The sequence below is a fragment of the Anoplopoma fimbria genome, chromosome 6 (genome assembly GCF_027596085.1).
Source record: "Anoplopoma fimbria isolate UVic2021 breed Golden Eagle Sablefish chromosome 6, Afim_UVic_2022, whole genome shotgun sequence".
Classification (NCBI taxonomy): Eukaryota; Metazoa; Chordata; class Actinopteri; order Perciformes; family Anoplopomatidae; genus Anoplopoma; species Anoplopoma fimbria.
The window spans coordinates 714,601-740,018 of record NC_072454.1 but is presented as its reverse complement, the minus strand read 5'-3'; the positions used below and the strand labels follow the sequence as shown (position 1 = coordinate 740,018).

The window sequence follows — 25,418 nt, the reverse complement described above, 5'->3', positions numbered from 1 at the left end:
AAACCAATGGTTTAATCTCACCCCCTTTTCACCTTTTTAGATCCACCAGACAAGGCTGCCCAGCCTCCCCAGTTATCTTCACTCTAGCACTTGAGCCTCTTGCCTGTGCTATCAGGGAAAATCAGAGTATAACAGGTATCAAACTTTTTAATTATGACTTTAAAGCTAATCTCTACGCGGATGACATTTTATTGACATTGTCTAGACCTGCTCTTTCTGTGCCCCATCTGCTTAAACTAATCAGTGATTTTGGTGTGTTTAGTGGTTACAAGATCAACTGGTTAAAGAGCGAGGCCATCGCCCTGAATCGTCTCACACACTCAGGTCATTTGAGTTCAACACCTATTGTTTGGAAAACCGATGGTATGCGATATCTTGGTGTTAATATTACATCCCCGATTGATAACATTTTTGAGTTAAATGGCCCCAAATTATTGAAAACTGTGAGGGACGATTTGAACAGATGGACAAACCTACCTTTATCACTATGGGGGAGGGCAGAAGTGCTCAAAATGAATGTGCTCCCACGATTAGCTTCTCTGTTTACCGCCATCCCATTAGAAGTCCCCCAGAGATGGTTCAGAGAAATTAACACACTATTTTCTTTATTTTTATGGAAAGGTAAAAAACCTAGAATAAGTCTGAAAAAATTATCTATCCACAGGAAAAAGGGTGGACTAGGGATACCAGACATTCATACTTATTATTTGGCGTACAATGGTATTTATCCCCTATCCTGGGCGTATGAGAAGGAGCAGGCAGCTATGGGTAGCTGGAGATGGCTGGAGCAGAAACTTGTCGAGGTGAATTATAAGAATGTCTCCTTAGCCTCACTCTGGTATCACACCAAATGTAATAAAATCATAAAAAATCCCATAATTTCATTCTCGTGTAGAATTGTCAATGAAATACACAAACAACTCAAAATGAATGGTTTAGTTTTACCTTCATGCCCCATATGGAACAACCTAGCACTAAAGGCCGGTGGGAAACCTATTAGTAATGAATCATGGCAAGAAAAAAACATCACCAACCTAGGTCATATCCTGGGAAGCAACGGAGAAATGCTCTCCTTCAATGAACTCAAGAAGAAATTTGGTTTGAATAACTCGGATACATTCCAGTACCTTCAAATTAAGTCCATCATGCAAAGCTTTGCAAATATCATGTTAGCAGATAATGATTCTTTTGATATTAAGTTCAGGGATGCAGTCTCTGGCAGTGGAAAGGTATCTAAAATCTATAAACTGTTATGTTGTACTTCTTCTTGCATCTCTTCTAAAGTTATAAAAGCACAATGGGAGAAAGATTTGGGCATAAATTTAACATCAGAACAATGGGAAACTATCTTGAGCCGCTCAAATAATCTTTCAAAATGTGTCAGGTATAAAATCATACAAATTAAGATTCTGTTCAGATCCTATATCACTCCACATAAACTTAAGAAAATGAATAATGGTGTTACAGATAAATGTTGGCATGGGTGTGGAATGAATGGAACTCTTATCCACTTACTGTGGCACTGCCCAGAAACACAGACATTTTGGTTAAAAATCAGAGATTATCTATGTAAATTATTTAAAATCAACTTTCCTTTAGAACCAGCAGTGGGTCTTCTAGGAAAACAAATAGAGGGAGCAACCACAAAAAAAATTCAATATTTATTAGACCTAGCCTTCCTTTCAGCTAAACGGTTAATCCTTATGAACTGGAAAGTGAAGAAACCAAATTGTTTTGATATAGTTAACTGGCAGAAGGACTTTCTGGAACTTGTTTCTATGGAACAAGCAGCTTCTGTCTTGCAAGATTTGGGCAGTGACCACACAGATTCTCTGAGTCAAATCATGTCACTCTTGAAAGAAAATCAAATTGATGAGGATATATCCTGATACAACACTGACAATGATGAGCCATTTTGTTCACTCTTGTTTATTGAATTTTTATTTAGTTATTCACTATTATTGTTGTTGTTATTGGTTCTTTGGTGGTACCTGTCATATTACTCCAAAGAAAGAAAGAGGGGAAAAAATGTGTGTGTGTGTGTGTGTGTGTGTGTGTGTGTGTGTGTGTGTGTGTGTGTGTGTGTGTGTGTGTGTGTGTGTGTGTGTGTGTGTGTGTGTGTGTGTGTGTGTGTGTGTGAGTGTGTGTGTAGTTGGGGTGACTCATGAATGTATTCATGAACTTTCATTCATGTTTTGTTTTTTGTTTTTGTTTTGTTTTTGTTATTCTTGCTGTTGTTGTTGTTGTTTTTGTTGCTGTTCCTGTTTGTTATCTTTGTTGTTCATTATGTAAAATAAAAAATATATATACAAAAATGGGGGTGGGGTTGTGGGTAGGGGTAGGGAGGGGGAAGAGCAGAAACAGGAGGAAAGAATAGGTTTTGGCCGGTTGCTCCGCTATGGGCCCCTGCTGTTGGAGCTGTCTGAGCAGCTGAAGTAGCTGGATTCATGTAGGGCGGAGCAAAGTTGGCCAAGGTAGATGATGCGGGAAAGGCAGGAGGGAGAGAAGAGGAAAGGATGTTGGGATGAAAGGATGCATGTGCATGGGTTGATAGTGTAGATTGGGAGAAAACGAGTGCAGAATGTGATGTCTCTGGGGCAGAGAGGGTTTGCTGTGATACGGCCTGGCCCTCTGGGGGGCTGCTGTGGCTGACGTGGATTCCCCGGCCGTCGGATGCATCGTGACGTCATCGGCATAGCGGCTGACGCGGCGGCGGGAATCCAGAAGTGCTCTGGAGGTTTGCTGAGTGGGTGTTGTGTTGGGAGTCCGTGAAAAGTTTGAAAAGTTTTGCTTTCCTGTCGGACTTATTGAACGGGATGTTGCGCTGGGTGAGTACGTTCTTTCGACGAGAGACTGTCCACTTGGAGATGTGGGACGTGTTGGGGCTGTTGGAGGGTCAGGGTGGTTTTGCCCGTCGTTCGAGCGCCTGGATCTCGAGCGGATGGGAGAGCGGCTTCGGGGAGGGACGATGTCCCTCGCGCGCCGAAGTCGAGTTCTCCCCCTGGGGCTGTTGGAAGGCGAGGGCCGACGGCCTCGGAGTTGTCCGGGGATGAATGCCGGGAGCCACGAGGAACGTGGATGGTGGAACGTAGCCGAGGTTGCTGGCGACGAAGGATGGTGGGAGAAGGTTGGAGCCTCGGGACTTCGGGGTGAGCTCGTGTTCTTCGAACAGCTCGTTGTCGGAAGGGTTTAGGAAGAGTTCCTAGTCCATGGTGCTTGGGTTCTTGTTGTGTTGTCTCGCAATTCTGACGTCATGAGGAAACAGAGTCAAGGAGGAAGTGGATGGATCCGTCATGCTTAAATACTTTGTGCAGAGACAATTAGGTGTTCAGGGCGTGGTCATTGTTCCCGAACTACGTTATTTAAAACTTCATATAATAAGTGCTACAAACTACTACGAATAGGATAAGTGCAGTAAATTCGAATACGAATACAATAAGTGCAACAACTAATTGACGAATGCAATAAGTGCTACGAGGAAGGCTCAGGGTAGTACTTCATGATGAGGTGAGTTTAAAGATGGGCAGCGACTCTGCTGTCCTGACGTCAGTGGGGAGTTCATTCCACCACTGAGGGGCCAGGACGGAAAAAAAAGCTGTGACCGGGTCGATCGGCTGCAGGGACCTCTGAGCGACAGGGCAACCAATCACCCCGAGGCAGCAGAGAGGAGTGGTCGGGCGGGGGTGTAGGGCTTGACCATGGCCTAGAGATAGGAAGGAGCTGTTCCTTTCACTGCCCTGTAGGCTAGCACCAGAGTCTGTAACTGGATGCTCCTACAGGGAGCCAGTGTAGAGAACGGAGAAGGGAAGTTGTGTGGGAGAACTTGGGTCATTGAACACCAGACGTGCTGCAGCTTTCTGGATGAGCTCCAGAGGTCTGATGGCCGACACCGGGGCTCCAGCAAGTAGTGAGTTGCAGTAGTCCAGGCGGGAGATGACCAGAGCCTGTAGAGCACCTGCACCGTCTCCTCAGGGAGGAAGGGGAGAATCCTCCTGATGTTGTAGAGGAGGAATCTGCAGGAGCGTGTGACCGATGCAATGTTTGCTGAGAAACAGTTGGTCGTCCAGGGTCACACCCAGATTCCTCACAGTCCCAGTTGGCGTCAGACTTCGGCATCATCAATGGTGATGGACAGGTCTCATAAACAAACCCTTCCCCGGGAGGAACAGTAGCTCGGTTTTGTCCAGGTTGAGCTTCAGGTGGTGTGTCGCCATCCAATGATATGGCTGATAATTATTATTATTATTATCATTATAATATATAACGTTATTTATTTAGTATATGTAAATAAAGATATTTATTGAGAATAAATGCCTGATTCCAACTTGCTGTCAAAACATTTTCAGTCAGAGAACTGCAATGTGTGAAGTTCACAGATTAATGATGTGAAGCATCAGAAAACCTTTAAAGGAGAGAACGACGTCACTGATGGAAACTTGCAGAGTAACTTTCCCTCAGTGTGTAAACTATTTATGTAACTGTGATGTTTGGACTGTTGGGTCAGTTTTTCAATTCCGCCTGCTCTTGTCCACATTTGAGGCGCAGTTCATCTCGAATGAACCTGGTGTCTACATGAAGGTAAGCCCCGCCTCCTCTCTGATCTCATGAGAGAGTGCTGCAGTTACTCACTCTGACCACTGGAGGGAAACTTTGGAATGAAGTGAAATTAAAACTTTATACCTGATCTGTGATGTTTGAAAATCCACCAACTCTCTGAATTGATCAGCCTTTCATTGAATAAACAGCTGAGTTGGTTCTTGATCAGTAGTTTGGTTCAAACTTCTTTTGTCTCTTTTGATTTGTTTCTATGAGTTTCCCCAAACTAGCACACCGTCAGTGATGAATGGAAGTCAAAGTGAGCAATACAACGTGAATAATGAAGCTTTATTTAATAAATCAATCATTTTATACAGTGTTGTGATGGATTCTGTCATTTTTGCTTTGACATGTTTATGTTTATTATCTAGAATCATCCCAAAACTTTGATTTCTTTATATTTCAACGTCACTTATCAAAGTTTGTTCTTTTGTTACATAATGACACAAGATGATGAATTTAGTTTGTTCTAATCAAAACAACTCTTTACACGTTGTGATTATTTTTCCACAGATGATGAATTTGATCCAGAAAGACTCTTGTTTGACATTCGTAGGTTTTTCTTCACACAAACAAATGTTTCAAGACAACAAAGTTCAGTTTTATACACAAAGTAAAACATGTTTCACACCTTCTCTCAGACAACTGATCATTTCAGGTAATTACATGGACCTCGCTCAGCTCTTTCAGCCATCCATCTGCAGTCCCAGAGAGCTCTCAACCCCCCAGAGTCCAGACCAGCTCAGGTACCCCTCACCTGCTCAGACTGCATTTACAACCACTGAGAGATCAGGTTGCTACTAACTAACATCAGCTGTGTGTGATCCTGTACAGACTGAACTATCTGGTCAGCAGAGAGAAAGTTTCTCTACCAGGAGGAGACTCTCCCTCCTCCAGAGAACACAGAGACACTGAGGAACCAGATAACCAGAACCTGAACCCAGGATAAAGAGGTTCAGTGAATGTGGTGTTGAAGGTGTGGAGGTGGATCAGTGTGTCAGAGGAGACTCTGTAGAAGGACAGAGAGCCAGCAGGACAGTCCACATACACTGCTACTCTACCAGAGGAGGAGGAGGAGGAGGAGGAGGAGGAGGAGGAGATGGTTGTTCTTGTCTTATTGTGATAGACATAGTAACCACCATCAGAGCATCTCAGACTCCAGGACTGATCATTCTCTCCAAACCAACAGTCTCCACTGTCTCCTCTCCTTCTGATTCCTCTGTAACTCACTGATATATGAACTCTTCCTCTCCACTCGACCTCCCAGTAACAGCGACCAGTCAGACCAGTTCTACACAGCAGCTGAGGAGAGTGGTCAAATCTGTCTGGATGATCAGGATATGACTGATACTCCTCCACATATGTCACCTTCCTGTTGTTGTCAGACAGTTTGAGTCTTCTGTTCACTGTGTTTGTGTCGAGTGTGAGTTCACAGGAATCTGATGGAGAGAACAAGACACAATACAGCTGCAGTTATTAATCTATCATCTGTTCATCTGTTGACACTGTGATGATGACATCAGAGATGTGAATGAGTGATGTCACAGTTTGAAGATGGTTGAATGTGTGCTGCTTTGTTTTCATGAGTCAGATTCAAAGCACACTTACACTTCCTCAGACCTGGTGTGAACCATCGGACTCCAGCAGGCTCCACCCTGAAAGGAGGAGGGGGGTCAGAGCAGCATGGAGACATGGACATTACATCATCTCACACACAGCTTTGTATTCATGTTCACATGGAGTAAATTGACATTGATTAAATATCTGTTGATTTTGAATGTTTGTGCGAGTGTGTCTGTGTGTAGCTAAAGGTTGTCGGTCGCTGGAACAGAGGACGCCATTGTGGACTGAAGGACTGTTGGTTTGTGTTTCTGATGAGTGACCTGCCGTCACCTCGCTGTCGCCTGGTTTTTCTTCTGTTGGACAACGAACTGTTTCTACAGGACTTTGGCCGAACTGTGAGTTTGACTTTCTGTGTCTTTGCTCTGCTGAGGACTCTGAAGGCAGCAACGCACCGGAGAGAAGCACAGGCCTGAAACTTTACTTATTGTGTGTGTGTGAGTGTGTGTGTGTGTGTGTGGTTTAGATTCTGATTAAGTATTTATCTGCTGTAGTGAAAAAGGGTCAAGAAATAAAGATTTAGCCAAAAGAAGCTGAACAGATTTAAGTTGTATGTTGTAATATTTTGTTATAAGCTAATTCAGTTCTGCATATTTTTCCAAGTAACTCATTGACTTCATAATTTTGCTAAATGTTAATTTGATTCATATATTTTGAAAGTGCTATGTCTTATTTTAAAGGGTCTAATTTGTCCCCCGAAATGGTGAAGTAAAGCAGTTACAGATCAACATGATGATTCATCAGGAGTCTTTGTGTTTGTGTCACCTGATGAATGGAAGTCCAATATTCCCTCTCTTTTAGCTCTGTTTTTGGTCTCCACCACCTCCTGAGGGAAATATCTGTCTCTTTAGCTGCTAAATGCTCCACTATGTTCACCAGCTAGTCTCTAACTGAGTCTGTCTGCTGTTTGCTGCTGAGCAGGTAGTGTACAGAGGCTTCATCACAGCTTGTTGGATGAAAACAGCTGCTGGAAACACTGAGACTGAACCAAACAGGAAATGTGCTGCAGAACCAAAACTAGGAGACAAGAGGCTAAAAAGCTCTGTGGAGCTGCAGAGATGGAGACAATTATCTGTGGGTTCATCACCACCACACGACTCTTCACCATTACACAGAGTCAGCTGATCGGTTAAAATAAAGAAGTATTGATTGTTGGATGTTTTGGTCCTGACAAGCGACCTCTTGTGTTTGTGTTATAATGACTGTTGTCTCTCAGAAGTAAAGGAGAAAGTAGCCTGAAATCACTACAGCACCACCAAACCTCTGATGGAGGAGGTCGGGGTGGATGGTTGGATGTACAAAGTGTCTGACTTTGACACTGCTGTTCACATCCTGTATCCTAGCAACAGTCAACACTGGTTTCTATTATCTGTAATCTGGAGGTTTAGAATATTACAGTTCAAGTCTGTCTGCAGCCACAGAGCACTGCCTGTGTCCCCTATAACTTTGGTCCAGTCCTAAATAAACCTCTTTGGGCTCTGACACACCATGTCCACAATCAGCTGTTGGTTCTCCACTGAACTCGCTCTCAGTGTCTGTGGTCCACTGTCACCTGTAGTTTCAACAAGTCCACTCTTATCAACCAGGGAACCATCTTCTGATGTGGGAAACAAACAAACACTTTGATGAGTCTCTGCTGGTTTGAGGTCAGCTTGGTGTGTCAAAAACAGCATTTCCTATTGTGATGATTCATATTAACCAGCTCTACCTCCTCTATCACACTGATTGTCTGTGGCTGCAGCAGGCCTCTTCATACCTGAGAGTTTCCAGTCTCCAGTGTGGATCCTCCAGTCCAGCAGACAGCAGCTTCACTCCGGAGTCTCCTGGAGAATTGTAGCTCAGGTCCAGCTCTCTCAGGTGGGAGGGGTTGGAGCTCAGAGCTGAGTCCAGAGAAGCACAGCCTTCCTCTGTGATCAGACAGCCTGACAGCCTGCAAACACACAACACAACACACATGTCACATGATCTGAGGGAACTGTGAGGGCTGGAAGGTTTCTGCAGTACTGAGATACTGTCGACTACTGTGGGGTTACATTAACATTGGTACTGATTGGTTTCTAGTCACAACCAAACACTCACTAATGTCCATCAACAATCTGAACACATTACTGGTATCACTGGTTTCTGATATTTCAAATTATAACAGCAGAGTGAGAAAAAAATAAATATTATGTTTATAGAAATATATTGAAGCAAAATTTTTGATTGAAATCATGTGTAACCAGGAAGTGAATTTTTATTTTTAGGATTATTTTCTATTTGTGATGTAACCATGCAAATTATTTGTGTTTTCAATGTGATTTTAATTTCCATCTTACTGTTTGCTTAAACAAAGGTCAAGAATTTATTTTACCTTCCTCTGTTGGTTATTTCAGAGTGCAGACTCACTCAAAGAACAAGAAGAGTCCCGACATGGGAGGAGGGAAGTTTGATGTTACCGAGTGAGAAAACACGTCAATGAATGAGCGCCATTTGTTTTACAAGAACAGTGTTTGACTCATTTGAAGAGACTGTCAAAAAAACAATGAAGGAACTCAAATGTAAAAAGATTTGTGTTAAAAACATTGAAACATTTTAGATAACTGTACTTTACCATTTTAACAGAAATGGGTTGAGCAATATATTGATGAGAGCATTGTCAATGTTGCGCTAGATGTCAATTTAACATATTTTATCTTTCTATTTTTACAAATTTTTAAGTCAAACCAACAATTTATTTGAGTATCCTGAAACCTGAAGCAATTACACATGCAAGCAGATACATGTTATGGAGGTTATGAGTTTATCCATTTATGTAAATCATAACATTCAGTGGATATTAATTGAACCTGACCTGAGAGTTTCCAGTTTACAGTGTGGACTCTCCAGTCCAGCAGACAGCAGCTTCACTCCTGAATCCTGCAGGTCGTTGTTACTCAGGTCCAGCTCTCTCAGACTAGAGGACTGGGAGCTGAGGACTGAGGACAGAGCTTCACAGCTTCTCTCTGAGAGGTTACAGCCACTCAGTCTGAAGAGACAACAATCAATAAGAAGAAAAATATTTGTTTATGTTAATCCTCTTTGAGTCTGACTAAAGTACAATCAGGAAGAACAAAGTTAATTTGTTCGGTGAAAGAGGATAAAATACTTGTTCTACTCTGAACAAGATGAACATTTCAGTTCAATGTGCTCTACTGTACACAGGAAGTACTGTAGTATTGATATCAGGATGAGGGGTATAGATATTGTTCATATTAAGGAGAGTACTAAAGGTACAAAGTTAAACTTTACTGTCAGGCTGCACATTAAAGAGAGACAGAGAGAGAGACAGAGAGAGATAGATTACAAGATAGAGAGACACACACACAGAGAGACAAAAAGTGAGTGAAAATATTTTAAATTAAACTTCATATTTGAAGATTTCATGTCGGTTACGTTCTAAAGCAGAAATAAACAACCATCAGACTCTCAGCAGATCGTCACTGTAGAGACAGACATTCAAGTTTTCAGTCTCTTTCCACCTCTGCATTTCTCCTTTACATTCATTATTATATCAAACATAACATCATAAAGCATAAATAAGAGCAACAACAGGATGACCCTGTGATGTTTTATTGTGAACGTGAATTATGTTTCAAACTCCACCATCGTTTTTTAATCCAAATGAGTGAAAAAGAGAAATGTGGATCAAGTTTGTCTGTTCTACAAGGTTCTTAAGATGGAATGGAAAAAAAACAGGAATTCACAAAAGAGGACTTTTGGACTCTAGTTTTTTCATTACAGTCATCAAAAGCATCTGAACAAAAGATGACCATTGTTTTTTGAGTTCAAACTCCACAAGCTGAACATTTTGTCTGGTTCTGTTCATAGGAATTCACAAAAAGGACTTTTGGACTCTATTTAGTCTCTGAGATTAGTGGTTCCAAGTTCTGGTTAAAGGTGTTTATGAAATCTGAAATCCTGATGAACTAATTCAAAGATTCAGAAAGAGAGAGGCTGTTTACACTGCATGGAGCTGATAGTTTAGAGACACATTTACATCATTGAAGACAAACTAACTTGATCTGACCTGAGAGTTTCCAGTTTACAGTGTGGACTCTCCAGTCCAGCAGACAGCAGCTTCACTCCTGAATCCTGCAGGTTGTTGTTGTTACTCAGGTCCAGCTCTCTCAGACTAGAGGACTGGGAGCTGAGGACTGAGGACAGAGCTTCACAGCTTCTCTCTGAGAGGTTACAGACACTCAGTCTGAAGAGACAACAAAAGTAAAAAATAAACAATAAGTAGAAAATTCCAGGAGTGTATTAAAGTTTTGATATATGAATCTAACTCTCTCTGGACTTACAGAGCTTTGTTGGAGGCTTTGACCACTGGCAGCAGCCTCAGAAGAGCCTCCTCTGAAGCAGAGTATTTCTTCAGGTCAAACACGTCCAGATCTTTTTCTGATGACAGTAAGATGAAGACCAGAGCTGACCACTGAGCAGGAGACAGTTTATCTGTGGAGAGACGTCCTGAACTCAGGGACTGTTGGATCTCCTCCACTAGAGAACCATCATTCAGTTCATTCAGACAGTGGAACAGATTGATGCTTTTCTCTGCAGAGAGATCCTCGTCGATCTTCTTCTTGATGAACTGGACTGTTTCCTGATTGGTCTGTGAGCTACTTCCTGTCTGTGTCAGCAGACCTCGTAGGAGAGTCTGATTGGTCTGCAGTGAAAGACCCAGGAGGAAGCGGAGGAACAAGTCCAGGTGTCCATTTGGACTCTGTAAGGCCTTGTCCACAGCACTCTGGTAGAGATGTGTTAGTTTAGGTTTGTCTCTAAAGACTTTAGACCCCCGGGAGGTTGTTTGTTCTTCTGACAGCAGATTGACACCAGAGTTGATGAAGGTCAGATGGACATGAAGAGCAGCCAGAAACTCCTGAACACTCAGATGGATGAAGCAGAACACCTTGTCCTGGTACAGTCCTCTCTCCTCTCTAAAGATCTGTGTGAACACTCCTGAGTACACTGAGGCTGCTCTGATATCGATGCCACACTCTGTCAGGTCGGATTCATAGAAGATCAGGTTTCCTTTCTGCAGCTGATCAAAAGCCAGTTTTCCCAGAGACTCAGTCATCTTCCTGCTCTCTGGACTCCAGTGTGGATCCGTCTCAGCTCCTCCATCATACTTGACGTTCTTCAGTTTGGACTGAACCACCAGGAAGTGGATGTACATCTCAGTCAGGGTCTTGGGCAGCTCTCCTCCCTCTCTGGTCTTCAACACATCCTCCAGAACTGTAGCAGTGATCCAGCAGAAGACTGGGATGTGGCACATGATGTGGAGGCTTCGTGAGGTCTTGATGTGGGAGATGATCCTGCTGGCCTGCTCCTTATCACTGAATCTCTTCCTGAAGTACTCCTCCTTCTGGGGGTCAGTGAACCCTCTGACCTCTGTCACCATGCCAACACACTCAGGAGGGATCTGATTGGCTGCTGCAGGTCGTGTGGTTATCCAGAGGCGAGCAGAGGGAAGCAGTTTCCCCCTGATGAGGTTTGTCAGCAGCACATCCACTGAGGTGGACTCTGTAACATCAGTCAGGATCTCATTGTTGTGGAAGTCCAGAGGAAGTCGACACTCATCCAGACCGTCAAAGATGAACACAACCGGGAACTCTTCAAACCTGCAGATTCCTGCTTCTTTGGTTTCAGAGAAGAAGTGATGAACAAGTTCCACCAAGCTGTACTTTTTCTCTTTCAGCACATTCAGCTCTCTGAAGGTGAATGGAAATGTGAACTGTATGTCCTGGTTGGCTTTGTCTTCAGCCCAGTCCAGAGTGAACTTCTGTGTTAAGACTGTTTTCCCAATGCCAGCCACTCCCTTTGTCATCACTGTTCTGATTGGTTCCTCTCTTCCAGGTGAGGCTTTAAAGATGTCTTCTTGTCTGATGGTTGTTTCTGGTCTGTCTGGTTTCCTGGATGCTGTTTCAATCTGTCTGACCTCATGTTCATCATTGACCTCTGCAGTCCCTCCCTCTGTGATGTAGAGCTCTGTGTAGATCTGGTTCAGAAGGGTTGGGTTTCCTGCTTTAGCGATCCCCTCAAACACACACTGGAACTTCTTCTTCAGGTTAGATTTGAGTTCACGCTGACAAACTGCAGCAAGAAGTCCTGAATGAACACACAACAAAGAAGATCAATGAGTCAAAGAATAGATTTCAACATGTCGTATCCTCAAAGAAGAGTATATGAATATATTTTGGTCCATCTCTTGAGACATTAGTAAAGGTCCCATTTATCCAGCATGTTAAATCTTTAGAGAAATCCTCTTACTGCTCTGCAGACAGTCAGCCAGCTCCTCCTGCTTCATTCTCCTCAGGAGGTGCAGTGTGATCTTCAGAAATGCCTCTCTGCTGCTCCTCCTCTGCTCTTCATCCTCACCGTCCAACACCTCCTCATCCACCCTCTGACTCTCTAAGCATTCTGGGTAATCTGAACTCACAACCTTCTGGATCTTCTTCAGCTCGTTCTTCACAAAAGTGAGGATGTTCTCCTCCAGCAGCTGGAACAGAATATTATATGAAGGACACAAACTAAAACCATGGAACCAAACATCAGATCCATGTTGGACAGACTGACAATCCACTGGTCTAAAAAGTGCAGCATGGAGATGATTGAACAGAATAGATGTAAAAGTAGTTGTACATGTACAGACCATAAATATGGAGTCCAGGTGTGTTTGATGCTGCTGGGCAGACTGACCTCTGGGAACCTGTGAGCTCTCCTGGTCCTCTCTGTGGAGGAATCATGAAGAATCAGCTCACATTGTGTCTGTCCACACAGAGACAAACACAAGGTAAAGGTCCATGAAGTGATATGTGGATGTGGATCAGATGACTCCCTGTACTGGTAAAGGTCTACTGGTCCTGCTGATCCCACTGAGAATCAACAGCTCCGTCTTTCAGCTCACTGTTTTCTTCAGCAGTCAGTTTGGTTTAGTCCCAACAGCTCTCACCAAGCCCTCCATGTAGCTCTCCCTCCCTCACTGTACACTGCTGAAGAGCCCTGGAGCAAGGCACCCAGAACCTCCAGCTGCTCCAGTGGAGCGTCTCAGTGTCAGACTGGTTGTACTGGGCAGCTCCCAGTGTGAATGTGTTTCAATGAAGAAGAGTGTTGGTGCTCAGAGAACTTCATCTGAGTCAGTAAAGGTTTAAAAACTGGAGATCTCACAACAGAGAGTCTGATAGAAACACATCATCACTTTGTTTTCATCATCAGTTTAAATCCTCACCTCTGATCAACAGAGTGGCGTCCATCTTTGAAGATATAGGATGATCCATAGACCAGTCACTCTTCATGGACACACAGCTGGGTTCAGGTTGTTCCAGCTTCCTCCTGATAGAAACAAGAGATTAATTCAGTGATTTAATAAACCTACTGTACTCAGTGTATTTGTATCCTGGTAGTTTTAGGAGACATTTTGTATGAAATCAATGTTTAATTTAGAAATGTTTCAGTGTTGATGTTGAAGCTGTATTCAGTGCAGCAAAGGCAGGAAATGATGCAGTGAGGTGACCATAATGGTTGAAGAGTAATGCTGTCCAATCAGGATGAAGAGAGGAACCATGTGGTGTTAAAGCAGAGAGTTTTACCTGAGTGACCTTCTGACCTCATCATCATCATCATCAATTTGTTTTCATCATCAGTTTAAATCCTCACCTCTGATCAACAGAGTGGCGTCCATCTTTGAACCATAAAGGAGGATTCATAGACTGGTCACTCTTCATGGACACACAGCTGGGTTCAGGTTTTTCCAGCCTCCTCCTGATAGAAACAAGAGATTAATTCAGTGATTTAATATAACTACTGTTTATTCAACAATGACCTAAAACTCTGAAGAGCCGTCCGCCATTAAACGGACTGGAGGCCTTTGGAGCGTCGTTCACCACTACAGGTCACAGAGCTGTGCTGGTTCAGAAGGAGCTCATGCTGCAGGACTTCCTCCAGGTGAGTCACCTGTTCAACAGTCACCTGTTCAGGTGATGTTCAGCAGGTTCAGAGTCTGGTTGGTCTCCAGTGTGGCAGCAGAGCGTTCATCCTTCAGAATTAAAAACAAACGACCACGAGAGGTCGTCTGTCTGACGAAATCCTGAAAATAATCACTGATCTGCAAGAGTGTGTTGACATGAAAAGTGACCGTGTTTGAAGACTAGCTCGGTGTCGTGTCTCTGTTCATCTTTTCTCTACGTTCCTTTAAGAACACACGTACAGTATCAAAGAGAGCTACTCAGTCTCCTGTGTGTTCAGTCATAAACTCTCTTAACATTAAACTACACATGGTTTTGACACTCAATTTAAACCAGGAGAAAACAGATGCCATATTTGAAGCAATGGGGAGTAAAAGGTATTAAGGCAAATGTGTACACTGAATCCATGGAAAAAAAACAAAGAATTACAGACTTTCCAAAAACTAAAAGTCCATTTTCTCTTCATAATCGGGACTTATTTAGGTATATACAATTTAGAGATTATTATAATAAAGAAATGAAGATGGAAATTTCTCATGAAATAAACCCAGTTATAAAGAATATGATCAATGCATATAAACCAAATAGTAAAAGTGTAAAAGTAATCTCCATGTTTTATGACAGTATTATGGAATGTAAGGGCAACTCAACATTGTATCTAAAATTAAGGGGGAAAAAGAATTAAATGTAGACATTTCATCAGATGTATGGTACATATGTGTGAAACTCAACATACTTCCACAAGTTCACATCAATTGAGGGTTTTCAACTGGAAAAATTTGGTGCGGTTTTTTATTACACCTAAAATCAGCAGTAAAGCATCTTCCACACCCCAACCATGTTGGAGACAGTGTGGCTGCTTAGAAGCACACCACACGCATATTTTTTGGAGTTGTGAAAAACTGAAGCCATTTTGGAAAGATGTACATTTAATCTTAATTACTGTGCTTGGATATAAGATTCCTTTGTCATGCACTGTCTTGTACTTTGGTCACATTTCACTGGTTACTCTACAGAGGGACAGATACTTGGTAAAGGTACTCCTTACAGCAGCAAGGAAAACCATAACTAGAAGCTGGTATAAACCTGATTCACTTAAACAACAACAATGGTTTGATGTCATTCAGGAAATAAGGACAATGGAACGACTGACTTGTGTGATACGTTTTTAGGTTAGATTTGTATGCTAAGAGATGGCAGAAGTGGATACTTTACTTAGACGAACTTTAAGGACACTGGCTCAGTCTGTTTGCATTCAAGTGTAAGGCAGCTAACTTGAGCTTGCTTAATCTTTACATAGGTATGTATTTCATCTTTTTATCTACAAACACGTTTTCCCACAGGCTCCGTTTTTGTTTGTTTTTGTTATAATTGTTTGTACATTACTGTATGTTTGTTTTATCTGCACTGAATTAACATCTGCAAGTTGATCTTACTATGTGTAGTTGAGATGTGCTAAAAACTCAATAAAAAATAAAGTATAAAAAAAAAAAAACTACACATGGAATGCTTTCTAAATATGGAACTAAATATCCTGCTTCAATCCATATCTGTTGGCGTTAAGCCTTTAAAAACAACATCTTCACTGAGGTCAATATCTTTGCTCTCTCACTTGCTGCTGCACACAAAGAAAGACTCTCACCTGTAAGAACAGAAACTGTGACCTTCATTCAAACCCTAAAGAGAAGCTTTGAATGTATAAAATGATAATAAGTACAGAGCTAGTGGCTCCTTTCACATCCACACTAAATGTTTGAGTACGTTGAAAGGAGGAAATGCAAAGAATATTCAGATTGATCAAACGTTGTGTTCTCCTGTGAGCTATTTCCTTTTTAAATCCTAATAAGCTGTAAATGTGAGCAGCTGGTTCAGCCTCATCACCCCCCTCTAAACAGTCAGACCATAAAGGGTCAATGCAGAGGCTGATTGAGGACATGGAGTGACTGGACCAGAGCTGTCACCGGCTTTAGCTCAACAGTCTGCTCATTTACACAATCCTTAAGTGAAACATAGTGAAGATGTCTTTGAGGAGACTGGAGTGTGTGACGTAACCATGGTGACTCCAGTTTGAAATCAGTTTAAATCCTCACCTCAAATTACATTTTAAAGTCCATCTTTGCAGACTATAGGAACATCTTTAGACCCGTCACTCTTCATGGACACACAGCTGGGTTCAGGTTCAGGTTCAGGTTCAGGTTCAGGTTCAGGTTCAGGTTCAGGTTCAGGTTCAGGTCCAGTTCCAGGTCCAGGTCCAGGTCCAGGTCCAGGTCCAGGACAGTCTGGTCTCTGATGGATCCTGATCCCATATACATAAACAGAGTGAGTGAATCTTCAAGACTCTGTGACATGGAGTAGAGTGGTGGACAGTTAGAGATGGTCCTCTCACCTCTGACCTTTGGTCTGGCTGTCATGTTCCCCACACAGAGTGCTTTTAGAGGAGGGACTCCTCTCTGGTCTTACTGGATAAGAATGCTTATTGGAATAATCATTGGAAGCTTGTTCCAATAAGGTTAACTTTGATGGCATGTGTTTTTTGTTGGCCATCATGGAATGGGCAAAGGTTACAAAAACAGGTCATGGTGACAAGATTGACCAGTGGAAAGGTAATGATGTACTGGTCATGTTGTGGAAGCAGTGGACACTCTTCCAAGTAAAACAACAGGGTTGAGGGAGATAGGGTTTAGATGATGAAGTTCTAGGAATCGATGATCAGAGGAATTAGGCTTGGATTTCAAAGTTGAACAACAGCGTTGAATATTGAGGAACAGATGGTTGATGTGTGTCTGCAAGAGTTTCTGATCTTCTTGAATAAGGAACGATAAAGCGATGTGTGGCCGGGACATGAGGACTGTGTGGAGAACATATTGGTTTGTAATAGAGTGACAGATTAGGCAGTGCATGAACAGCATGATGGGTGGGGCGTTGCAGCGTCCTTTGTTGATGAAGTAAACCACTGCAAAGTACTCAAGAGTGTAAAGGACGGACTTGTTGGACCATTCATGGCACCATGTAATGGATGCGGCTGTAATGGGATAGATTTCAAAGAGCAAACAGGAAACAACTCGGCAGTCACTAAAAAGCTCCGGAGGCTGTTTGACTTCTGATCCAAAGCTTCAGATCATTGAGTCCAATCTGATATCTGGAGCTAGTCCCTAGTGTAATGCCTGTAGAGGTCTAGTTACTGACATAATGAGTGAACACTCAAAGAACGAAGCCATACAGTTCCTTTTTATGTGTATATTTACTGAGAGTGTCACATGGTCAACTACAACACTGACTCTTGAACTGTCCATTGAAGACATGAGACTTATTCAAGAATAAAGGACAGGACACATGAAGGCTCATATTTCATGTTTATTGGTCCAGGTTCCCTTTCAAATGACTATCTAATGTTAGATTGCTGGGAGTCATTAACACCTGAGCCTGGTTGAGTCCTTGAACCTGATCCTGATTCCAGATTTCCAACACCGGACAGGGTTAGGTGTTTTGGAAAACAAAGTGGTTTGGAGGAAGTCTGCTTGAAATACTCTACTGCTTTTGCTTTTTTATTTTCAACGTTTTTTTACAGTATCCAAGCTTCTCTGGTGTTCTTAAACTGGTAGTTTCATCTTTGCAATTGAAATTAGATTTGATTGAAAGCTCTAAATGCTTCTGTGAATGGTGAACACTTTTGATTTTATTCTTTTTATGATTCAAAGAAATTAATATATCTTGCAGTCATTCTGTTGACACATGAACACAAATATGATTAAGTGATGCAACCCCCAGTTTTCTGAATCTGGATTCTGTCTAGAAAATGTAGTTTGCTGTTGTGTAATGATGGTTTAAGAGGTGTTCATTCAGGAAGGACTGTGTAGGACATCACTGAACATCATTGTGAAATGCACGGCACTTTGGAAGAGTTCTGATCCTCAAGGTGTGTTGGAGGACTTTTCATAACATGGGAGCTCTGACTGGAAAGCTGACTTTCCAAGAGCAAAAGTTGTTCTGGGACATTAATCTTAAACCTTCATTGTATGTCTTTTATCTAGATATCTGGTTCCAATCCAAGTTAGATGTGATGTAAGGTGGTAGTTTACCAAAGAGGGCTTTATAGACAAACAAATACCAATGTTTATCACGCCTCTCTGCCAGGGAAGTCCTGAGACTTTTCATACAGGATGCAGGGATGAGTGCTATGAACACCACCAATAATAAATAAACCTCATTGATTCTTACTTCAGAGATGAAGTTATTAATTAACAGAGTAGATATGGTCATTTGATAAGAGGACTTTGACCAACAGAGGCCTCAATAAACATGAAATATGAGCCTTCATAAAACACCTGAAGTATCAAAGTCCAGACTTTAGTGCAGTATCAGCATTCAATCTAACTGCTGTATCTGTTTTATAGATTTATAGGTTTATTGTGAGTCACTGTTCAAATGAAAGAGCAGAGAAACAGATCTCTGCAACTAGTCCCTCAGAATGATCATTGAGGATTTAAGGATTAAAAATGAAGTTAAGGACAACAGAATCAGCCAAAACAAGTACACACTGACCCACAGAGGCCCATGACCAGGACTCTGAACAGGTTGGAGGAGTTCTGATCCTCAAGGTGTGTTGGAGGACTTTTCATGACATGGGAGCTCTGACTGAAAGGCTGACTTTCCAAGATAAGAAGTTGTTCATGGGACATTAATCTTAAACCATTCATTGGAGTGTGTTAGATTAGATCCAAAGTTCCAATCCAAGTTAGATGTGATGTAAGGTGGTAGTTTACCAAAGAGGGCTTTATAGACAAACAAATACCAATGTTTATCACGCCTCTCTGCCAGGGAAGTCCTGAGACTTTTCATACAGGATGCAGGGATGAGTGCTATGAACACCACCAATAATAAACCTAAGCACAGAATGATGAACAGCATCCAGAGGAACTTGGAGCTAAAACTAGTCCTAGACTTCTCTGCATTCATTGATTCTTACTTCAGAGATGAAGTTATTAATTAACAGAGTAGAATGATGAACAGCATCCAGAGGACTAATAGAAGAGGAAGATGCAATCCTTTCCCTCCAAAACATAGTGAAATTACTTCTATTTCTATACAGGAAACTAATATTTTATTGTAATTTATTGACAAAGTTGTTTATAGGATATTTGAATTTGAGTTTGTCATCTATCTGGATACTGTAGTAGTACGTTCAATACGAGTTTTAGATCTTTTAGTGCAACTTGGAGAGAGTTAAAGGAATTTTTTTCAGGTGTAGTGTGGGCAATACAGCAGAATATGTATTATCATTGTACAGATGTGCATGGCAGTTAGTTTAAAACTAACTAGTCCCCAGATCACTGGAACTAGTCCCTAGACTTCTCTGCATACATTGATTCTTACTTCAGAGATGAAGTTATTAATTAACAGAGTAGATATGGTTATTTGATAAGAGGACTTTGACCAACAGAGGCCTCAATAAACATGAAATATGAGCCTTCATAAAACACCTGAAGTATCAAAGTCCAGACTTTAGTGCAGTATCAGCATTCTATCTAACTGCTGTATCTGTTTTATAGATTTATAGGTTTATTATGAGTCAAAGTTGGAGTGAAGGAGCAGAGAAACAGTAAACATCAAGTCAGTAAGAATGAATGTGTTGAAGGGTAAAACAGTATCAAATGTAAAGTGTTGAGTGTGATACCTTTTCATGTTGGTGATAACCTGCAGCCACCTGATGAAGACAGACAGACGGGTTCATCATTAGTCTTCAGTCTCATTTGATTTGTGTCTCATCAGGAAATCTAATCTGTTTCTGCATGTAGACTCTAAAGACAGCCAGCTGTAGTTTCAAGTACTTGTTGTCAGATAAACTTTGTTCTGTGGAGTCATTATCAGAGACAGGAGGTCAACACATGAACCCACAAAGAGCAGCTCGTTGGTCATGAAACACACTGGAATGAATAAAAGTTCCACTTACTCAGTTTCTTCTCATGAACTTCAACACTCTGCAGCTCTCTGCTGTCTGGACCAGGTCTGTGTGGAAAAAGAGTTTTCTGTTGATCTGAGTGGGACGATGAGCTCCATCAGGATTAAATCCTCTTCTTCTTCTTCTTCATCAGTCCTCTGCGTCTGCAGGCTGCTGTCACACTCCAACACTTACTAAACCAGTCTGAACCTGCTGCACCCAGTTCAAAGATCAGCTGTATCATGTTCATATGACTTTATATGATCCATGTTAAAGCTGTATACAACACTGTATACTGACATGTATACACTGTCTATAGACATACTGCATATAACCACCCACACACACACACACTGTCACAGTTTATTTAGTCAGACTGTATCTGCTGAGGAGACTGAGGTCCTTTGGAGTGCAGGGAGACCTCCTGAGGACCTTTTTCAACTCCGTGGTGGCATCAGCCATCTTCTATGCAGTGGTCTGCTGGAGCAGCAGCATCTCAGCAGCAGACAAGAAGAGACTGAATAAACTTGTCAGGAAGGCCAGCAGTGTGCTGGGGTGTCCACTGGATACGGTGGAAGTGGTGGGATAAATATAAATTGCTTATTTATAATACTTGTTTTTTGATTTCATTTTTATTTTTATCTTGTCTTTCTTCTACTATGTCTCTTGTGTGCACTTTACCCTATGCTGCTGTAATCCTGCAAATTTCCCCGCTGCGGGACTAATAAAGGATTATCTTATTTTATCTTATCTTATCTTTATTTATTCAAACATAAAATCTCATTTAATTTCAGGACTAAACAGTGTCTCTGTTTATTTCAAAGTGTTATTTAATTAAAGATAATAAATCTTTAGTTCAAACTTCTTCAGTTGTTCAGGCCGCTGGGACTCGATGTGCAGTGAGAGGACGCCCCCTGCTGGAGGAACAACACCAGAGTCTGTGTCTCAAATCTATAGTTGTTCACACAATGTACTAAATACTGATCATATAGTAAACTCTCTCAGCAGCTGGTATACAAACAACCAACTTTATCACTTTAGAGTTAACAACATGTTGTGTTTAAAGTCACAGAGCTCACTTAAAACTGAGTGTGTTCTATTTATAGTTCCATAACTTTATTTATAAAGCATGTAGTGACAAGCTGAGAGATCCAGTTCAAAGTGCTGATGTGCAGCTTTCACACAGCATCTCATTCGTTTGTACAACATCAAACATTTATTGGTCTGATTAAAGGGCATTAACATTATTTATTTCATCACGTTGATTCGTCCCAAACGCTCTCAGAATGGTTCACATGTGTTCATATCTTTACTTTGCACTACTCAGTGACTTCTTCTGCACAGACCACTCTGGTTAACACTTCCTATGATCACCAGACTCTTATAAACATCAGACTACAAGTTACTCAGTGTATATCTATCCAAACCGGCTGGGAGAGATCCTGACCACTAACGAGGGCCAAAACAAAGGAAGCAGAGACACAAAGACAAGTTGGGGAAGATTCTCTGGAGTTGGAACAGACCGAGGACCCGGAAACACCGCACACCTCTGCCCAGTATCCTGCTGGTCCATGTCCAGCCATCAGTGTCCTGGTCCGGCTCTGAGACCACAGCCAATAAGGGAAGCACACGTGAGGGATGAACTAACATATCGACAAATGTAAAGAACATGTGAATTCTAACAAAGGATACCAGCAGAGAAACATGCTGTCAGGTTAACTAAGGCAGTGAAACATAAAGAATACAGCAAATCAAATGTCCAACGTCCAATTATCTTTGAAAGCAGCCAACGGCCCCGAACAGTTTGACCTGTGTGATTCATCTGCACACAGTGAGCTGGTAACAGGGGTCTTAAAGTGTGGACTCTCCACATGGTACCAGAGGACTGGTTATGCTGTCAGTCAGTCGGTTTAACACCTGTGCAGACAAACATGAGGAAACGTTTGACCCTCGGTCACTCTGGATGATCTTTGGTATTGTAGAAGAACATGTTCTGTCTTTAAATTGTATTAACTGTATTCTTTTATATTGTCTTTGTATTCCTGCCCGTTCTCTCTGTTACAGTAACCTCTGTGAGTAGAGAGCTCAGGCCAACCCTGTAAGAGGTCACACCTCAATGTATCACTCAGCTTTGATTTCATAAAACAGGTTTGTATCGATATTGATCAGATTAACTGATATTGATCAATTTCATTGATATTGAACAGTTTCATTGATATTGATCTGTTTCATAGATATTGATCTGTTTCAAAGATATTGATCAGTTTTATTGATATTGATCAGTTTTATTGATATTGATCAGATTAACTGATATTGAACAGTTTCATTGATATTGATCTGTTTCATAGATATTGATCAATTTCATTGATATTGATCTGTTTCATAGATATTGATCAGTTTTATTGATATTGATCAGATTAATTGATATTGATCTGTTTTATTGATATTGATCAGTTTTATTGATATTGATCAGATTAACTGATATTGAACAGTTTCATTGATATTGATCAGTTTTATTGATATTGATCAGATTAACTGACATTGATCTGTTACATAGATATTGATCAGTTTTATTGATATTGATCAGTTTTATTGATATAAGATAAGATAAGATAAGATAATCCTTTATTAGTCCCGCAGCGGGGAAATTTGCAGGCTTACAGCAGCATAGAGTAAAGTGCACACAAGAGACATAGTAGAAGAAAGACAAGATAAAAATAAAAAATAAAAATAAAAAAACAAGGATTATAAATAAGCAATAAGAAACAGTAGAAAATCAACAATAACTGAAATATTATATTTACAGACAGAAAAAAACATTTTAACTATTATTGCACAGTGTAATGTATTGCACATGTTTTTATTGTCATGTGTCATGTGGTCTGCTGGGAGCAGAGCTGGTTGTGCAGCCTGGCAGCAGCAGGAAGGAAGGACCTGCGGTACCTCTCCTTCACCACCGGGGGTGAAGCAGCCGGTGGCTGAAGGAGCTGCACAGAGCTGCCAGGGTGTCCTGCATGGGGGGAGGTGTTGTTCATCAGGGATGACAGCTTGGCCATCACCCTCCTGTCTCCCACCACCTCCACCGTATCCAGTGGACACCCCAGCACACTGCTGGCCTTCCTGACAAGCTTGTTGAGTCTCTTCTTGTCGGCTGCTGAGATGCTGCTGCTCCAGCAGACCACTGCATAAAAAATGGCTGATGCCACCACAGAGTTGAAAAAGGTCCTCAGGAGTGCTCCCTGCACTCCAAAGGACCTCAGTCTCCTCAGCAGATACAGTCTGCTCTGACCCTTTTTATAAAGTGCATTTGTATGATTAGTCCAGTCCAGTTTATTGTTCAAGTGAACACCCAGGTACTTATAAGATTGCACAATCTCAATGTCCTGTCCCTGGATGTTCACTGGTTCCGGAGGACAGTGTTTACCCCGGCGGAAGTCCACCACCAGCTCTTTGGTTTTACCAGAGTTGATCTGGAGGCGGTTCCGCCGGCACCATCCTATGAAGTCCTGGTTCAGTTCTCTGTATTCCCTCTCATCGCCGGCGGAGATGAGGTGACGATGCGTCGTCAGAGAACTTTTGCAGGTGGCAGGTAGCAGAGTTGTATGTGAAGTCTGATGTGTAGATGGAGAAGAGGAATGGAGCCAGAACGGTTCCTTGTGGGGCCCCCGTGCTGCAGGACACCCGATCTGACTCACACTCCCTTATCCTCACATACTGTGGACGGTTGGTGAGGTAGTCCAGGATCCACGCAGTGAGGTGGTGGTCCACCCCAGTCTGCTCCAGCTTGTCCCTCAGAAGCAAAGGCTGGATGGTGTTGAAGGCACTGGAGAAGTCGAAGAAGATGACTCTCACAGTGCTTCCAGCCTTTTCCAGGTGAGAAAGGCATCTTTGTAGCAGGTAGATGACAGCGTCATCCACCCCGATGCCAGATTGGTAGGCGAACTGAAGAGGGTCCAAAGATGAGATCACCAGGGGGCGGAGGTGCACAAGGACCAGCCGCTCCAGGGTCTTCATCAGGTGGGATGTTAATGCCACCGGCCTGAAGCTGCTGAAGTCCTTGGCCCCCGGGGTCTTTGGGACTGGTACCACGCAGGACGTCTTCCATAGCTGTGGTACCCTCCCCAGCTTCAAGCTCAAGTTAAAGATGTGCTCCACTATCCTGCACAGCTGGTCTGCGCAGGATCTGAGGAGCCTTGAGCTGATGCCGTCCGGACCCGTGGCTTTTCTCACCTTTATCTTCCTCAGTTCTTTTCTCACCTGGTTAATTGAGAGGGACAAGTTGGGGGAAGGGGGCTGTGTGCTGTAGGTTGTTGGAGTGGGGGTGGGGTGTTGGAGGTGTGCAGTGTTTGAGGAGTGTGGAGGGGAGCTGAGTGTTGTGGAAAAGGGGGTGGAGGAGGAGGAAGAAGAGGGGGGTAATCCACAGGGGGTGCAGACGATGGGGGCTGCAGCGGCAGGGAGGTCTGGGTGGGGGAAGGGGTGGGTGGCTGATCAAATCTGTTAAAGAATGAGTTCAGATCATTCACCCACTGTTGGTCCCCCACAGGCTGTTGGTTGGGCCCCTTGTGGCCAGACATCGCCTTGAGGCTCTTCCAGACTCCGTTGATGTTGTTCTGCTGCAGCTGATCCTCCATCTTTGTCCTGTAGACATTTTCCCCTTCCCTGATCTTCCTCAGCTCCCTCTGCACAGTCCTCAGCTCCTCCTTGTTTCCTGATCTAAAGACCCTCTTCTTCTCCTTGAGGAGGGTCTTTATATCCGGATTGATCCAGGGTTTGCTGTTGGAAAAACACTGTACAGTCCTGGTGGGTACGGTGTTCTCCACACAAAAGTTTATGTATTCCGTTATGGGCATCACTGAACACTTCCCACATCAGATTAACTGATATTGAACAGTTTCATTGATATTGATCATCCATCTATCCATCCATCTTCCGTAACCGCTTATCCAGTTAAGGGTCGCGGGGGTGCTGGAGCCGATCCCAGCTGTCAATGGGCAAAGGCAGGGTACACCCTGGACAGGTCGCCAGCCTATCACAGGGCAGACATATATAAACAGACAACCACTCACACTCACATTCACACCTACGGGCAATTTCAGAGTCATCAATTAACCTAAGCTGCATGTCTTTGGACTGTGGGAGGAAGCCGGAGAACCCGAAGAGAACCCACGCTGACACAGGGAGAACATGCAAACTCCACACAGAGGGTTATCTAGCCCGGGAATTGAACCCGGGCCCCTCTTGCTGTGAGGCGACAGTGCTAACCACTACACCACGTGATATGG

The 25,418-nt window shown here is 42.6% G+C and overlaps 1 protein-coding gene across 2 annotated transcripts; it reads right to left on the bottom strand.

The window, feature by feature from the left end:
* Nucleotides 1–5,303: 5,303 nt before the first annotated feature.
* LOC129091907 (NLR family CARD domain-containing protein 3-like) lies at nucleotides 5,304–13,443 on the bottom strand. Of its 2 annotated transcripts, XM_054599590.1 has the most exons (8): nucleotides 12,887–13,443; nucleotides 12,505–12,733; nucleotides 10,539–12,342; nucleotides 10,265–10,441; nucleotides 9,050–9,223; nucleotides 7,973–8,146; nucleotides 6,205–6,251; nucleotides 5,304–6,035 (listed from the first exon to the last, which is right to left on the bottom strand). In XM_054599590.1, the coding sequence occupies exons 1-8, from the start codon at nucleotides 12,887–12,889 to the stop codon at nucleotides 5,437–5,439; spliced, it is 3,207 nt and encodes a 1,068-aa protein (XP_054455565.1). In that variant the 5' UTR covers nucleotides 12,890–13,443; the 3' UTR covers nucleotides 5,304–5,436. The 2 variants fall into 2 exon arrangements, with proteins under 2 accessions (XP_054455565.1, XP_054455566.1); XM_054599591.1 differs by lacking the exon at nucleotides 10,265–10,441 and having other exon boundaries at nucleotides 12,887–13,442.
* Nucleotides 13,444–25,418: the final 11,975 nt, after the last annotated feature.

Bases quoted from the DNA above. Each gene is read 5' to 3' on its own strand.
- LOC129091907 (XM_054599590.1), bottom strand. The intron at 6,252-7,972 runs GTATGAAGAGGC...TCCTCCTTTCAG, and splicing joins TGGAGACTGGAAACTCTCAG to GGTGGAGCCTGCTGGAGTCC. The intron at 6,036-6,204 runs GTAAGTGTGCTT...TCTCTCCATCAG, and splicing joins CACACCAGGTCTGAGGAAGT to ATTCCTGTGAACTCACACTC.